Source organism: Pelecanus crispus, chromosome 2, assembly GCF_030463565.1.
Source record: "Pelecanus crispus isolate bPelCri1 chromosome 2, bPelCri1.pri, whole genome shotgun sequence".
NCBI lineage: Eukaryota > Metazoa > Chordata > Aves > Pelecaniformes > Pelecanidae > Pelecanus > Pelecanus crispus.
Genome location: NC_134644.1, coordinates 107,847,135 through 107,864,953, shown reverse-complemented (window position 1 = coordinate 107,864,953; position 17,819 = coordinate 107,847,135). Strand labels below are relative to the sequence as shown.

The 17,819-nt window shown below is 47.4% G+C and overlaps 1 protein-coding gene across 1 annotated transcript in view; it reads left to right on the top strand.

Moving 5' to 3' along the window:
• Positions 1 to 1,151: 1,151 nt before the first annotated feature.
• Positions 1,152 to 17,819, top strand: part of SCGN (secretagogin, EF-hand calcium binding protein) — a 29,162-nt gene continuing 12,494 nt past the window's right edge. Inside the window, exons 1-6 of the mRNA XM_075705977.1 lie at positions 1,152 to 1,224; positions 1,925 to 1,995; positions 12,425 to 12,517; positions 12,805 to 12,894; positions 13,603 to 13,659; positions 17,346 to 17,423. Of these exons, the coding sequence (XP_075562092.1) occupies positions 1,152 to 1,224; positions 1,925 to 1,995; positions 12,425 to 12,517; positions 12,805 to 12,894; positions 13,603 to 13,659; positions 17,346 to 17,423 (462 nt within the window). The remainder of the gene's footprint in view (positions 1,225 to 1,924; positions 1,996 to 12,424; positions 12,518 to 12,804; positions 12,895 to 13,602; positions 13,660 to 17,345; positions 17,424 to 17,819) is intronic.

The window sequence follows — 17,819 nt, the reverse complement described above, 5'->3', positions numbered from 1 at the left end:
AAATCCCTGCAGATGAATATACAGGTGACATTCAAATCGCAGGTAGTCCAAGCAGGACCATCATGAATATAAGTATCAGCCTTTCACTATCAGCGCTGAGACCTCTAACGCCAAGGTTTCTTCTTTTGCTTAGTATTACAGGAGGGAGAGGGTGAACATTTCCGTCCTTTTTCATTCTGCGGCTCTTCATTCCTGCGAGGGAAACCCTCCTGATGGCTGGGAGGGATGAGAAGGTGAGAGATCCCTGCCTGCTCCTGCTTCGTTTTCATAAACCGAGGAGAAGGGATACAAGTTTTAGTGAAGTTTCCCCCCCCACCCCCAAGCACCACTTCTTCTCTGAAGTCTCACGTTCCCCTCAAACGCGTCTGCCTTCGGGGAGCGTTGAAGCTCTAAAGGTTGCCCGCAAGCGGCGCGCGGCTCTTTCGAAGGGGTGCCTCCGGGGTCGGGTGTTTCTGCAGCCTGCCTGGGAAGGCTGAGGTCCCCCCTGCCAAAACCTGTGCCCACCCACACCCCGATTTACACGCGGGCCGTGCTCCGTGGCTGCCCGTGGCACCCTCAACGGGCGGGATGAGGGCAGCCAGCCGGCTCCGGGGGCAGCGCCGGCAGGCCGGGCGTGGGGAAGGTGGGACGGGCCCCGCGGGGCCCCGCCGCACGCGTGGGGGGGCCTTTCCCCCCTCCCCGCACCCCCCGCGGGGCCGCCCCCGGGGCGGGGCCGCCGCCCTCAAAGCCGGGGCCGCCGGCGGGCCGCGGGCAGAGACTGCGTGGGGCTGCGTGGGTGCTGCACGGGGCTACGCGGGGGCTACGCGGGGGCTGCGTGGGGTCTGCGTGGGGCTGCGTGGGGGCTGCGTGGGGGCTGCGCGGGGCTGCGTGGGGCTGTGCAGGGGCTGCGCGGGGCTGCGTGGGTGCTGCGTGGGCTGCGTGGGGCTGCGTGGGTGCTGCGTGGGCTGAGTGGGGCTGCGCGGGGGCTGCGCGGGGGCTGCGTGGGTGCTGCGTGGGCTGAGTGGGGCTGCGTGGGGCTGCGCGGGGGCTGCGTGGGTGCTGCGTGGGCTGAGTGGGGCTGCGCGGGGGCTGCGCGGGGGCTGCGCAGGGCTGCGCGGGGGCTGCGCGGGGGCTGCGCGGGGCTGCGCGGGGCGGGCGCCGCCGGCAGCACCATGGAGAGCGGCGCGGCGGGACGCGTGGACGCCGCCGCCTTCCTCGGCGCCTGGCGGTGCTTCGACGCCGACGGCAAGTGGGGCCGGGACACGCGTGGGGGGGCCCACGCGGGGGTGTCCGCTGGGCGGGTGGGTGCCCGCCTGGGAGTGTGAGAGGGGGGCGGCGCTTAGAGGGTGCCCCACGGGGGTGGGTGCTGTGTGCGTGGGTGCTGGGGTGGACGGGGGCCCATCTGGGTGGGTGCCATGTAGGGGCTGCCCGTGCGGGGGGGGTGCCCCGTGAGGGGGAGGGTGACCATTTGGGTGGGTGCCCGTCTGGGTGCGCGTTGATGGTGGGTGCCTGGATGGGTGCCTGCACGAGTGGGTGCCTGCCAGAGCATCCAAACTTCACCCCCACGGGGTCCAGCAGGTGTTTCAGAGCCCCCCTTCCTCCCCCTCACACCCTAATATCAGGTCTGAACCCCCCCCATTTATGCGTTTTCACCACCTCCCCGTTCCTTCTGCTATTCCCTCTTGCTGTCCCCATGTGTTTTGGTTTTGGTTTTTTTTTTTGTTTGTTTTGTCCTGAAAAGTTTTCTGTAAGGAAAACTCCCAAGGGAGCACCCACCTAGACATGAACTGATCCAATTGAATAGGAACCCCCCCGAGGGGGCAGGCAGGGCCCCCAGCGGAGACCCCAACCATGCAGCCTGGAGCCCCCTGCATGCCGCACACGACCTGGTTCCCAGCGCTCAAGCAGTAGCGCCTGACCATTAATATATTTGACTTTTATTTAGACAACGGTTACATAGAAGGGAAGGAGCTTAACAATTTTTTTCACCATCTCCTGGAGAAACTGGGACCGGAAGTAAGTACCGCGCCGCGTTGGTTGTGCATCGAGTCCAGGTAAAAAGGTCATTACGTTGAGAGATGATTTGTATTCGTTCTTTGATTGTTAGCTCCCCTAGCAATCCCCGAGGTAAAGAGCTTTTCTCTTGGCAACAAGGTGGCATTTAAGCAGGTACGACACCAAGGGCAATCACCTGAGAAGTTTGAGCATTTGTTTTCAGTCCAACAGCTGCTGTCACGGTGAGATCGCAGTTGGCACCAGCTGAAGGGGCTGGTTGGAAGCATGGTGACAAAGTCATTTGCTGCCATTCAATAGCAACAAATGAAAAAGCACTGGCACACAGTCCGGCAGGGCGAGGGGAAGGACAACGGTGATGATTTATTCAAGCAAGTGCTGATTAGTTTTGTTAATATGATAGGTTTCTTTCCAAGGTCAATATTTAACAATTATACTGTCATTAATTTTAAATGGTGCTTAGGAAGAAGACGTACATCTGTATTGCCAAAAATGGCTAGAAGCCAAACAGGAGTCAATTCTGTTGCTCGTAAGGTCAAGACCTGGCTCTCAAGTGTTTCTGGGTTTCTCCCCTGGTTTCCTTTCCTATTTTTGGCAACATTTCCCCTCTCTCTGCATCTCGCTTCTACCAGAACTTGCACAACAATTTACAGGGGGCTGGTTTCCTTAGGTCATATGTTGCCTTTGACTGTCACCATCAGTAAAGGAGAAATCCTGCCACTCAGGTCAGCTGCTCAGAAGTACATAAAGAATATATTCTGATAACAGGCTTAATATTTTCACTACACAGTGTGTGCCCAACTAAGAAGAGAAAAGGAGTAAGCATCTTCCAAATGGAAGGAGAGGGTGTGCCAAAAAACAGAGACAAAACAATTCCTTTAAGCAAAAAGTAATTAACAAAAAGGGAAAAGATAACTGATAAAAGGCATAAATTCACAAGTATCAAGTGTAAGATCAGAATTATGCTTACAAGCCAATTAGGATTCTTGGATCTTTGGGGCTACGATAAAAAAATAGAAGCTGTGAATAATTTTTCAAGCATGTTTCTGTTTAATTTACAAGTAAATTTGGATTGAAATCCTGGCAGTTTCTGCAGAAATGTCTTTCTAGGGCATGGATGGTTAGATGAACAGATAGACACATAAAAAGACTTTAAAGCAAATCAGAAAACATTCAACGATAAGTGCCAAGAATCATTAGGGACACAGAAGAACTGATTTGAAGAGAAATTGAAAAGCTCATCATCGTTTACCCAGGAACAAAAGATTAAATCGGGAGCTGCTAGTCGTGGGGTACTGAAACACAGGCGCAAAGCACTCTCAGATGAACCCAGTGACAGCAAACGTGAGTGTCCTGGTTTCGGCTGGGATAGAGTTAATTTTCTTCCTAGTGGCAGGCATAGTGCTGTGTTTTGGATTTAGTAGGAGAAGAATGTTGATAACACACTGATGTTGTTAGTTGTTGCTGAGTACTGCTTATGCTAGTCAAGGACTTTGCAGCTTCCCATGCTCTGCCAGGTGCACCAGAAGCTGGGAGGGGGCACAGCCAGAATAGTTGATCCAAACTGACCAAAGGGCTATTCCATACCATATGACGTCATGCTCAGTATAGAAACTGGGGGGGGTTGGTCAGGGAGCAGCGATCGCTGCTCGGGAACTGTCTGGGTATCGGTCAGCGGGTGGTGAGCAATTGCATTGTGCATCACTTGCTTCGTGTATCATTATTATTATTATCATTATTATACTGTTACTATTAGCATTCCTATTTTAGTTTATTTCAATTATTAAACTGTTCTTATCTCAACCCAGGAGTGTTTCTCACTCTTACTCCTCCGATTCTCTCCCCCATCCCATCAGGGCAGGGGGAGTGAGCGAGCGGCTGCGTGGTGCTGAGTTGCTGGCTGGGGCTAAACCACAACAGAGGTATTGAAGGAGAGGCTTAAAATGAGGCCGCAGAGCTCAACGCTGGAGCAGCTCGCTGGAACAAGGGACCTCCAAGCAGGGCTCTCTGGGGTGAGCCGTAGCTGGGGATAAAACCCAGGTTTAGCTGGGGATCTCACACTGCAGGCAGCTTCCTAATGATGAGAGGTGAAGGGGAAACTTCCAGCCCTGCTCCAGCCCATAGCTTCCCTTGCACATCCCTCACATGAGATTTTGGAGACAGCATCACACCAGCTGGGTTGCAAACCTGGGGTGTTACAGCATTTTTTTGTGGTCTTGTTGATACCGATGTGAACTCTATTATACTGTGTTAGGTATCAGCACGCAGAACGTGCAAAATGAGGCTGTTCTGGCAAATGAACTATACTTCGAGAGAGCAAGAACAGTTTTGCTCGTTGCCAAAAGTCTTTGCTCAGATGACCCCAGCTTAAACCAGCACCCTCATCTAGCTTCCATCGCCTCTGCTTCTGCTGTCTAGGTTTTGCCATTAAAAGAAAAAGCTTAACACAAATTAAACAAAGAAAGAACCAGCTCCCTCTCTCCCTATTAAATAGAAGGAATAGGCTAATTCTGGAAGATAGTGCTCACTAACTGCCAGGGTGCTCAGACAGGCTCTCAAGTGTTTCTGGTTTTTTCTCCCCCAGTTTTCTTGCCTATTTTTGGCAGTATTTCCCCTCAAGCGGTGTTATCCTGAGTGATAAGATGATGTGCTGTCTTGTTCCCCTTTGCCAGCAGTCTGGTTTCGGTTCTCACGGTTGTGTAGGGACAAAACAGTCTCCTGCCCAGCGGGCGGCAGGCAGAGCAGCCCGCCTCCGTGGCAGAAAACCCAAGGGCAGATTTGTCCTGGGAGACGGAGAGCAGTCCCCTGCCCCATTCCCCGAGGTATGGGGATTGCCTGTAGCGCCGGATTAAACAAAGGTCTCTACTACCTTTGTGCAATGAGTTTGTCTAACAACACTGAGACATTTTTCTCTTTTTCGCGTGATTTGTGTTGTACAGGCTTGTGGTTATAGTGGGAGGGGTAAAGGATCCCCTTTGGTTTTCACCACCCTACGGAAAGAAATTGTCTGTGATACAAGCAGTGAGCTGGGACTGAGCATCTCTCTGCTTTAGTGCTTGTTTTGACCTTTACTTCTTTGGGCTCTTAACGTCTCTGTTTCCTTGCACAGTAAAAGGGGCAGACAGTAATACCCTGGCATAACTTCCAGATGTGTCGCAAGGATTAATTAGTGACTGTGTCTGAAGTGCTATACAAGTGATAAATAATGTTATCAGCACTGGAAGTTGTCTCTGCTTGAATAGCAAACGGCTTCATAATTATATTTTTTCAGCCTGCACTCTCTAAGCTGTTATTTTTCTTAATGACCACTGTAGTCCTTCAGCTCTGTTTTTCTTCCCAGCTACGCTGCAGCATCCTCAGCTGACACTAAATGCCAGGGGATGGGAGCAGCTGGGAAAACAATGCAAAAGGGAGCCCGTCGGGAAGCTGAGAGGCGCAGCTCTTCCTGACGGCCCCGAGCAAGGAAAGAAACTTGAAATACCGTCGAGCGAGGGAGGCTAATTTATCATCTTTTATTGAACCATCAAGAATTTGGGGGGTGGGGAGGGAACTTTGCAGCAAAGGTAGACCTACCATAAACCAACCCAAATCCCAGATGCTGCTTTCTGTCTCTCTTCCTCCAGCAATGGGAGATTGCTGGAGGCATTTGGACAATGGCCTTAATAACATGCTTAACTTTTGGTCAGCCCGGAAGTGGTCAGGCAGTTGGACTAGATGATAGTTGTAGGCTCCTTCTGACTGAAATCGTCTAGTCCTGTTCTGTTCTGTTCTATTCCTAAGAAAATGACTTCAATTTCCAGGTGTGTGCTACATATCCATAAGGCTTCAGTGAAACACAGGGGATTTATGACACTAAAGTTTATACAAATTCTCCGTCAGCTGGAGGGGCTTCTGTGGTTTGGTTTGTTTGGGGGATATGAGGCAGAAGCGAGGATAATTCAGCCACCCACCAGCACAGGTTTGTGAACTGCTGGCATTATCCGCCCGCTGCCAGTGTTACTCCTATGACTTCTCTCTAATCTTTTGAGCCGCCAGCTTCCAACCTGCTGCTGCATGGCTGCTGTGAGCTGCCTGTGCTCTATTCTGCTCACTCATAAACCTCTTTCTTCTACATTATGGACACCCTTCCATGCACTTTCTAAAAGTTTTGATACTGAGGTGAAAACTCAGTGAAAAAGACAGTTTCTTTCAGCACTGAAGAAGTAATTTTATTGGAACAGTAACTACAGCCCCTGCCTCTCTCTCTTACATTGCTGTACATCTTTCTATATAGAGATCATTTAGGATCTTCCTTGCTTGCTCTTTGCCATAGTTTTAATGAAGGTCTATGTATATTCTCATAATAATTAGACAAGAAGAGGTTTATAGATGAATGGCTATAAATTTGGGGGTTGGATTACTGAAAGTTTCCATAAAATCAATGATGTCTGGGCAGATACAGAGGGAACTGCACATTGCCATTTTGCTTGCAGGGCTTTCACAGAAAGGTATTTCACTTTGCTTAAATTATACCAAAATTAGACAGAAGACTTGCAGATAAAAGTCAGTTGCCCTCACCTAACTGTAAGTGTTTAAGAGACCACATATAAAAAATTTTGAAGTGTAAATTTGATCAGGCAAGACAGGTATTAGCCTTGTTATAATCCCCCTGCCCCCAAACCACCTGTATAGTTATGACTGGAAGGAAGAGGCTGAAGTTAATCTTCAGGAGCTCACTCTGAACAGTCATAAAGGATGCTGGTTGTCTTTGCTTTTTACTTCCAAAGAAGATGAGCAGCCTCCAGCTACTCTTGCATTTCATCCTTGCCTTGCACAATGTACTGTCTGTCTAAATAATGTGTTTAACTTAGTATGGTCAGGAATACAGCAGCTAGTCATTCAAACAAAGGTTACTGGCCAAAATATCAGCCAGCTGCAAAGCCATCCAAAGCAGACTTCCTCCATGTTTTACCACCCCAAGAGACCCAGGATCACAGACCAAGTCTCTGGTGACCAGCAGGTCGAGCAAGAAGATCCCTAGCAGAAAGCATTCATCTTGCATCCTCCTCCAGACTAATTCAGAATTCTAAACCCTGATCTGATCCTGATTATTTAGATATAAGGAAGAAATTCTTTACTGTGAGGGTGGTGAGAGACTGGAAAAGGTTGCCCAGAGAAGTTGTGGGTGCCCCCTCCCTGGAAGTGTTCAAGGCCAGGTTGGATGGGGCTTTAAGCAACCTGATCCAGTGGAAGGTTTCCCTGCCCATGGCAGGGGGGTTGGAACTAGATGACCTTTAAGGTCCCTTCCAACCCAAAACATTCTATGATTCTGATTATTGCCAAATACAGTTATTTCTTTAGGTGCGGCTTTTGTCAGCCTTGATTAGACTGACCAGTTCCTATTCCTGTTCCTGCACATTAAGGCAGGGCACTGCAAGCACCTGAAAGTATCTCTAAATGCAAACACAACATGCCTATGGAAAAAAACAGACACCATGTGTTTTCATTGCCCAAAGGCATGTCAGAAAACTTTCAGCCTAGCGGAAAGGGCAGAACAAAGAACCTGTCCAAAACCTAACCACAAAACATGATGGCACAGGGAAGGCTGTAATAACCTTTGTTGGATGCTGGTGTCTTCTGTGTGAAAAAATGTTTCCCACATATGTGCTGATGTGAGCTAAAAAAAGAACCAAAACACAATGCAGGATGACAGGATAAGCGCTCATCTATTGTAGCATGCAGGATTACTGTAAATCCTAACCAAAATACAGGGCCAAATTCTCAAGTGATAGCACTGCAGTTAAGTAAGCAAGATTGGCCCAAACGAGAAGTTGGCCCAGGAGCTGCAGGGTGAAATCCCACGCTAATGCAGGCAATCCAGTGTACAACTGCATGGATGAAATGAAGTCATTCATGTGATTAATTTTTTTAATGCTGCTGGATTTAAAGAAGAAATGTTTGGTGAAAAAGGTCAAAGTGTATGTTACTGATGTCTCAGCTAGTCTTTGCTGGCATCCTGTCTGTACTGTGTGGCTTTTGGCATGGTAACAGTTGTTTTGTTTTCCAGCTAGCCTTCTTGGGAGACATAATTTATTTTCATAGATCTTGTAGGAACTTGATATCTCTGGGACCCTTTGCCCTTCTATCAAATTTGGCTGAAATGTTGTTAGGAGAAACATGTGCTCAAGCCAACATTTTCAGATGAGCTGGGTTTTTTTTTCAAGAAACAGGCTATAATAGTCACTTACATTTAGTTTCTTCTTGCTTTTCATACCCTTATCAATATAGTCGCTTGCTTCCAAAAATCATGGCAAGAAGGAAAAAAAAAATCAATTTATGACAAGACTGTCTTGATCAGCAGGAATTAAATGAGACATCCCCTTTCATCAAGTACGAAAGGCTCCACAGTGCTCTATATATTCGCTTTTTAACCCCCAAACCAAATAACTCATAGTTGTGTTTTCATCAAGGCAAGCTGCTGCCAAGCATATAGATCCTTTAAGGAGCAAAAATTTAATTAGACAGCACGAGGCAAAGAGTGCAACAATGTAAAAGGAATGGGTTAACAAAGAAGACAGATTACAGCCAGGTTTCCAAAGAGTCATAACCAAGCACGACAAAGAAATTAAATGCCGTGGAGATTTAAAAAAAAAGTGAGCAAGCCCATCCCATTATTGGAAACAGCATTAAAAACCAGATTACCTTTGTGATGCTAAATACTTCTAAAGGGTGTTCACAAAAGGAAAGACCAAGACTGGACATGGAAAAGAGAAAGCAGAAAATTCATTTGTTATGGCAACTTGAAGCACAGAAGCTTTTCTTTGCAAAACTCTATGGAAGAGCATCCATAGCAAGATATCTACTCCTTGAGCCTGAGAAATGTATGAACAAAGCCACAGCAATATTTTAAACTGTGTGCTTTTATGAGGACAAAAATGGCATGGCCTTCTCCTCATGGCATGTAGTAAAGGTTTCTTCCTTGACTGGACAGTGAGAACATGCAGCGGCTCTTGGAAACCACGCAGCACCTGACCTGTGAAGGACCAGGGCAACTGAAGCTTTACAACTCATATGAAGCAACCTGAAAAGGGGTTAAAGCACCTCTCCGTTCCAGACTAGCTCCCATCATCATTATAGTCCAACGAAGACTGTATTTCATGGAAATTAGCAGAGGGATGTGGGGAGGGTTCCCTTAAATGAGCACCAGGAAGACATTGCTGGGGGTTGACTTCTGCTGCAGGACCCTTTCTTGCCAAGCACTTGGTCTCCCAGCAGCTGCACTCTTCCTCAGCCCAACCCTGAGCAAAATTGGAGGCAGGTTCTAGTTCAGGTATGTTTTCCAGACTGTGGCAGGGAATCCTCTTCATTACAGTGTTGATTGATGCTAAACGTGAGCATCTCTATAGCTGTTTCTGCCTTAAGTAGGCAGCCATACAGGGGAAAGTGCGCTCCTCTGTCAATTAGGGCTATTACGTCTTGATTAAATTCTCCTCCAGAAACTCAGGGAGGTGCATGCAGCAGGGAAAACAAGGAATGACAAGAAAGGCCTCCCCATACAGACAGTTGCCAGAAAGGATGCAACAGCATTCACTTAAACATTCACAAAAGGGAAATTTTATCTAGCTGCTAAAAAGTCTGCAAAATTTTAGCCCAAGCAGTGACCTCTTGAGAAAGCTTTGCAAACCTTTGAAACTGGGGAGGGATCTGCTGCTTGAGACAGGCAACATAGTCAAGACAGCACTGGCTCTGATGAAAAAAGCTGTGCTCAATCAGAGGTGTGTTCTTGCCGCGAAGCCATTTCCCCCTGTCCCAGCTCATAGAGACAAGAGGCACGAATTTGTATCGTGTTATTTGTACAGTTGCTTTCCAGGGCAGAAAGGTGGTGTATTTTTTTTTTTTTTTTTATTACTCCCCCTGTAATTCATAGAGCTTGAACAAATGGAGCGTGAGCCTGAGGCATTTGAAAGCAAAGCGTGTTTGTTTTTTAGGCTTTCCTGCTTGCTGCAATCTGTAGTTGAACAGCAAGTTAATAATTAAAGGGAAGGAAGGAAAAACAAACTTCCTGGGGAAGCCAGTGGCCACAGCACTTGGCGCAGCACCTGTGTTTGTGTGCAAATGCCATTTGCCCCTGCGTGCACCTGCCTGGAGGTCTCCCCTTCGTCCTCTTCTGCTCCAGGTCTTTCTCCCTCTATCATAGGTCTTGCCCCGATCTGGGAGGCAAGGAAATATTTGTAGGACCCCAAAGGCAGAGAATAAAAAAAATCAGGCCTCTTGAGCAGTAAGCTGCCAAGCCTTTACCTTTGGCCTCCCCTCAGCAACCTCATTGCAGGGCAGCTGAGGCAGTGAGGGGGCTCCTGTAGCCCCCCAGCCCGGAGCGTACCCCTGTGCAGCCCCTCACTGCGCCAGCATCCCAGCTCAGCCCCGTCCCCAGTGCTGGCTGAGAAATGCCCTCTCACACCGCTGCCTGGTTGCTGGATCCCTGCCCAGGCTGGGCTGCAGAAACTGCCTCAACTGTAATTTCTTACCTGCCAATATTTATTTTGTCCATTTCAGGGATACTTGAATCTTGCCTGTACAAACTACCAATACTATTGAAAAAAAAAATCTGCTTAATATACTTACATGACTGTAATTGGTTGCTATATCTACAAGGCTTTTAAAAGTTTTAATAGCCCCCAGATTGTCTCTCTTTATTCCCCCGCTGACTGGCTTTGCTTGCTATTTGTCCATCTCCTTTCTTCTGAGCAGAGCTTGGAGTCCCTCAGTTACCTCATCTGTGACGTCCTAGTGTGTCTCTACACCTCTGTCGCTGGCTGTGGCAGCTGCTGCTGAGCAAAGGCTGTGCAGCAGTGCCGCTTGAGAGCGGCTGGAAGTTGCTATCATCACCTGGCTACTACTGAATGTGGGTATGGCCAAGGAAGTTTTGGGGGGTGAGGCATGTTCAGTTTCCAGTATGGCGGTTTCAAATACCTATCCGAAGTGAGAACACGAGCTGCAGCTGCTGTGTGTGCAGCCCAGCCACGTTGCTCTGCTCATAGGTGACCTTACAGAAAGATCTCCTTCCACTGCATGCAAATTTTTGCTGAGCGGCGCAATTGCTGCTCCAGTTCACGCTTTGCAGAATCAGGGCCTGAAGGAGCACATAAGGCAGTGAATAATCTGAGGCCTGGACGTGCTACATCCAGGGCATCATGCAGAGCGTGCACACCCGCTGTTCACTCTGCCAGGACAGGGCAACAGAAAGTGTGCTTTCCTAAGAGATTTATATTTGTTTAGCTTCCAAACAGCCAGGCAGGCTGCATTGATGTATGCACTGAGTAACTTGGAGAAAGTCGTTTATGGTTTTATGTCACAGTAGTAAGAAAGGGACTGTGCAACCTCATGAGTCTGCAATAGTAGCTGAAAGGACAAGAAACTGGGTTAGAAGACCCAGGAAGACACAGCTATAGTCCTAACTCCACCTGGACATAGAGATGATAAAACCCTTGAAGTGTTTTTCTTCAGGGGTAGGGAAGAACTTAATTTATTCTCTTGCAAAAAATGCTACAGAAGTATGCCAAGAGCCAGTCGGGGTTATCCTCCTTCCTCCCTCCCGTCCCAGAGAGGGCCGTCTCCCATGGGACTGGGAGAGGAGCCAGGACCTGCTCAGTGCGGGTGCAAAGAGTAACATTGGACTTCATTATTGCTTGGGAGAGATTAAGAGGTCAACTAGGTGAGCTTCCCAGCCCAGCCACAAAGCTCATCTGACCAGAAGCCTGTCCCCAGGGTGGGTAAATTGTACTTTGTGTAGTCCAGTCAGACCAGATACCCTAAAGGTTACTGCTATGAAAAAGAAATCGTGCCTGATGAACCTAATCATTGAATTTCACCTGTCACAGCAATGCCTGTCAAAATGTAAAACCTGACAAGTCCTGAAAACTCCTCACTATGTATAAATTGATTAAGGGGTTAAGCAGATGCAAAGGGAATATGAATTGCTTGAAATCCCATGCTATTAACCCAGAAACACTGAGGGGGCTTGGTGCCAGGTCTTGAACCAGTTGACAGGCAATAATAAGCAACCATCTAGCTCCACTGACAGCTTTGAAGGCTGATGATATAATGAACTACAGGGATGTAGTTCAAGGATAAGGACATCTTCCTGAACAGAACAAGATGAAAATGAGCAGCATGGAGACTGCTGCAAAAATCAAATCCCAGTGATATAGTGGGAACAGCTGGCTAAAGCAGCAGGTGTCACTGAAATACTTTGGGGTCTCCAAACACTGGTCTTCCAACAGAAAGCTTAGTTGCTACAAAGCTATGCATACCACTAATTTCCAAAAATTCATTTAAGGTGGTGTGTTTATGGGCTTTTAGAAGCATTAGGCCCCGACTGTAAGGATGTAATTATCCTGGTGGTTATGTGTGAGTGAGGAGAGGTTTCATGCTTGTGTTGTTTTCCCCATGGCAGAACACTATCACCGAAGAAGAAGTTCAAATGATGAAGGAGCAATTCATGTCTGCCTATGATGTCACCAAAGATGGACGCTTGCAAATCCAAGAGGTATCTCTCCCCAACCCCAGCCCAGGATTTCTTTTACAGAAGGAGGGAGAATTAGGACCTAGAGAACGCTTGGGACATACAGGAGATAGAGCCTGGGTGGGGAGGAGGTGAGTCAAGGAGTACTACATTAGCCAGATGTCTTGTTTTGGGGTTTATTTCCAAGGCAAAAACATGCCCAGCTTGTATTTCCCATACTGGCTCAGCAGCCACCCAAGTTTTTTCATACCTTTATTCTCATGGTTTGGGTTTGTTTTGGTTTGGTTTTTTTAATGTGGGTTTTTTTCCAGCTTGCAAATATGATCTTGCCGGATGATGAGAACTTTCTGCTGCTTTTCCGACGGGAAACTCCCTTGGACAACAGCGTGGAATTCATGCGGGTCTGTATCTCCACATTGTCTCTTCTCCTTGCACACCAACAGCTTCTTCAATATGTACACTTCCACCCTTCATAGAACATAGCATGGGAAATATGCGGTTATTATGGAAGCAAAGCATGTTCTGACTTGTTCAGGTAGAGAAGGTTATACCATTTTACCCTGATGCATTATCCTGGCAGGGTGTGGGGTGGAATCTCCATAAGGTGGACCAACTGAGGAGCACAAACCCATAAAGTTTCCTTAACCGTGCCCAATCTCCCTCCACGCTCTGCCCCTAAGTGTCCCAGCACAGAATTTCAATTTTTCCAAGACTGCTTGCAGTTAATTTTATTTCACACTCAAACTGGGGACTTCTGCAGATTAATGGCCAGTTGTGTATGACCTTGACTTTTACTCAGGGCAATAAAAGAAGCTGCATGTACAAATTAGGTAAGAAACGCAGAGCAGTTTCTTAGTCTTTTCTTCCTTTTATAGACAGAGTGTCTGCATTAAATATGGGATAGCAGCATGTCACATGCGCAGCATCCAAATGCGAGGAAAAGCTATTGTGTGGAAAGTTTATTTTATTTTGTCTACAATTAATTAAATGTTGGATAATGCAACAGCTTGCTCATTATGGAAGTCCTGATTTGAATCTTTATGATCTATCACCCAAGCCGATGATTAACTGCAATATTTATGTAGTCATATCAATCTATCTCCATTCAGATCTGGCGCAGTTATGATGCTGATAGCAGTGGATTTATTTCAGCTGGCGAGCTCAAAGTAAGTTATTCTAACAAGTCTGTCTGGGCTTGATCTACAGCTCACTGATGTCAATGGGAGCCTTTCCATCAGCTTTACCAATTTGCTGCCTTTTTGTGTGGTTGATGAATGGCATTTCTAGGTTGTTCACGGTGAATTTAAAGACTGGGAACCCTCCAGCCTTCTGGCACAGCTGCAGGGACCCTGCTGGGAGGAATCATAGAATTATTTAGGTTGGAAAAGACTTTTAAGATCATCAAGTCCAATTGCAAACCTGACACTGCCAACTCCACCACTAAACCATGGCCCTAAACATCACATCTACACGTCTTTTAAATACTTCCAGGGATGGTGACTCAACCACTCTCCTCGGCAGCCTGTTCCAATGCTTGACAACCCTTTCAGTGAAGGAATTTTTCCTAATATCCAATCTAAACCTCCACTGGCACAACCTGAGGTCATTTCCTCTTGTCCTATTGCTAACTACTTGGGATAAGAGACTGACAACAAACCTTGCTACAACCTCCTTTCAGGTGGTTGTAGAGAGTGATAAGGTCTCCCCTCAGCCTCCTCTTCTCCAGGCTGAACAATCCCAGTTCCCTCAGCCGCTCCTCATCAGACTTGTGCTCTAGACCCTTCACCAGCTTCCTTGTCCTTCTCTGGACACACTCCAGCACCTCAATGTCTTTCTTGTATTGAAGGGCCCAAAACTGGACACAGTATTCCAGGTGCGGCCTCACCAGTGCCGAGTACAGGGGGACAATCACCTCCCTGCTCCTGCTGGCCACACCATTCCTGATACAAGCCAGGATGCTGTTGGCCTTCTTGGCCACCTGGGCACACTGCTGGCTCATGTTCAGCCGGCTGTCTACCAACACCCCCAGGTCCTTTTCCACCAGGCAGCTTTCCAGCCACTCTTCCCCAAGCCTTATGGGGCTTCATTCTGCTCCCTGTCTCTGTCTTCCAGCTCAGGGGGCTGGGTGCTCTGAGAACAACTGGTCTTACTATTAAAGACTGAGGCAAAGAAGGCATTAAGTACTTCAGTCTTTTCTTCATCCTTTGTCACTATGTTTCCCCCCGCATCCAGTAAAAGATATAGGTTCTCCTTAGCCCTCCTTTTGTTGCTAATGTATTTACAGAAACATTTTTTATTGTCTTTTATGGCAGTAGACAGATTAAGTTCTAGTTGGGCTTTGGCCCTTCTAATTTTCTCCCTGCATAACCTCACAACATCCTTGTGGTCCTCCTGAGTTGCCTGCCCCTTGTCCCAAAGACCACAAGCTCTCATTTTTTTCATGATTTCCAGCCAAAGCTCTCTGTTCAGCCAGGCCGGTCTTCTTCCCCACCGGCTCATCTTTTGGCACACTGGGACAGCCTGCTCCTGTGCATTTAAGATTTCCTTCTTGAAGAATGTCCAGCCTTCCTGGACTCCTCTGCCCTCCGGAACTGCCTCCCAAGGGACTCTGTCAACCAGGCTCCTAAACAGGCCAAAGTCTGCCCTCCAGAAGTCCAAGGTAGCTGTTCTGCTGACCCCCTCCTTACTTCTCCAAGAATTGAAAACTCCATCATTTCATGATCACTACGCCCAAGACAGCCTCCAACCACCACATCATTCACAAGTCCTTCCCTGTTCACAAACAGCAGGTCCAGTGGGGTGCCCTCCCTAGCTGGCTCACTCATCAGGTCAGGAAGTTGTCTTCCACACACTCCAGGAACCTCCTGGACTGTTTCCTCTCTGCTGTACTGTATTTCCAGCAGATATCTGGTAAGTTCAAGTCCCCCATGAGAACAAGGGCTAGCAATTGTGAGACTTCTCCCAGCTGCTTATAGAATATTGCATCTGTCTCTTCTTCCTGATTGGGTGGTCTATAACAGACTCCCGCCATGATGTCTGCCTTGTTGGCCTTCCCCCTGATTCTTACCCATAAACACTCAACCCTTTCATCACCATTGTCAAGCTCTAGACAGTCAAAACACTCCTTAACATACTGTCCTGGTTTAGCCCCAGCCAGCAACTCAGCACCACGCAGCCGCTCGCTCACTCCCCCTACCCCGATGGGATGGGGGAGAGAATCGGAGGAGTAAGAGTGAGAAACACTCCTGGGTTGAGATAAGAACAGTTTAATAATTGAAATAAAGTAAAATAGGAATGCTAATAGTAACAGTATAATAATGATAATAATAATAATGATACACGAAGCAAGTGATGCACAATGCAATTGCTCACCACCCGCCGACCGATACTCAGACAGTTCCCGAGCAGCAATCGCTGCTCCCTGGCCAACCCCCCCCAGTTTCTATACTGAGCATGACGTCATATGGTATGGAATAGCCCTTTGGGCAGTTTGGATCAACTATCCTGGCTGTGCCCCCTCCCAGTTTCTTGTGCGCCTGGCAGAGCATGGGAAGCTGAAAAAGTCCTTGGCTAGCATAAGCAGTACTCAGCAACAACTAAAAACATCAGCATGTTATCAACATTCTTCTCCTACTAAATCCAAAACTATGCCTGCTATGCCACTATGCCTGCTGCTAGGAAGAAAATTAACTCTATCCCAGCCGAAACCAGGACACATATAAAGCTACCCCACCACTTCTCCTTCCTTGTCTATCAGTTCTGAAGTTTATAGCCATCCATTGCAGCACTCCAGTTGTGTGAGTCACCCCACCGTGTTTCCATGATAGCAACTATATCATAGTTTTCCCATGTCTTCCAGCTCCTCCTGTTTGCTGCCCACACTGCATATATTGGTGTAGATGCAATTCAGTTGGGCTATTGATCCCGTCATCTTTTTTGGGGGAGAAGCCCTAATTCCTACATGACCATTCTCAGGCACTTCCATGGTTTCTAAGACATCAATAAGCCCTGTGACTTTGCTGCTGCGTGTATCTCCATCCCCTACCTTCACTAAGATGACAGACTGAAGGACCTCGCTAGCATACCGTCCCTCAAACATTGGCGGGCTGCCCCCAGGCTTATCTCTAGCCTGGTTTTATCCCTTCCCCCTTCAAATCAGGAAGGATGTTCTGCTGTTGCCCTTGCTGTCTTGTTTCCCCCTTGCCTCATCGCATGACCCCACTTGTCTCCATGCCCCCCAAGGAGCCCCCCAAGCATGCCCCAACTTGGCTTTACACCTGTGCCTCTCCCAGCCATACAGAGCCAAAGCCATTGGGTTTTACTAATGGGGTTTCTTCATAACCTCTTCCTGAGTCTACAGATTTTCTGAACACTGATTTTTTTTTTTTCATAGCTCAGGCTGTTGAGGCAGAAGCCTGTTCAGAAACCGGCAGGGAACAGAAGTCCATCTCTGGGCTGCAGACCCTGCGCTGACCTCTCGGCGCGTGGCTCCAGCCTGAGCCCCACCAGAGATGTGAGCGGATGCTGAAGTGTTTTGCTGAATGGCAAATATTTTGATTTGAGATCAGTTAGCAAATATTGCAGGACTTATGTTATCTTTTGCTTATTTTGTGGGTTAATTATGACTTATTCCACTATGCCTTCTCTGGGGAAATTTGGTTATTTTCTACTTTATTTGAAAAAATATGTTTTGACTAGGAATATGTGAACTTTATGTGAAATTGAAGACACTAGTACTAATCAGGAATGTGAAATTAGATTCATGTAACTGTCCTGAATTTGGATCAAATTTCTTACTGTTATTTCTTGAATTTGCTCTAAAAAGTAAACTTTGTCTCTTTCCTAACTACAGGATTTCCTGCGTGATCTCTTTTTGCAGCATAACAAGACGGTTGCTGAAGTAAAGCTGGAAGAATATACTGATACCATGGTAAGAAAAGAGTGTTAATATTGTTTAGATTATAGTACTGCCTAAAAATTTCCTTCAGGGTCAACGTCTATAGGGCCATAAATGCCCTTTTAAAAGGTGTATCTTCTCCAAAAGATTCCTGTGGAAAGTTAGCACATGTTGCTGCTGTTTCTTTGCACTGTACTGGACATCAGCTGTGAACAGCATTTCATATATTTTTGAGTTGAATTTTTTATTGTGAGAAAATAGCTCGACTTTACACCAAAGCAAACTGAGATCTAAATCCATTTAAAAAAAAGGAGTTTAGGTGTATCTTCAGGGTACGTTCAGCCTCAGCCAGACCTCCAGCTCCTTTCCTCCCTCCCTCCTAGCAAATCCTTTTGCCCCCAAGACACGCAGGTATCTGGCTCCTCTGCT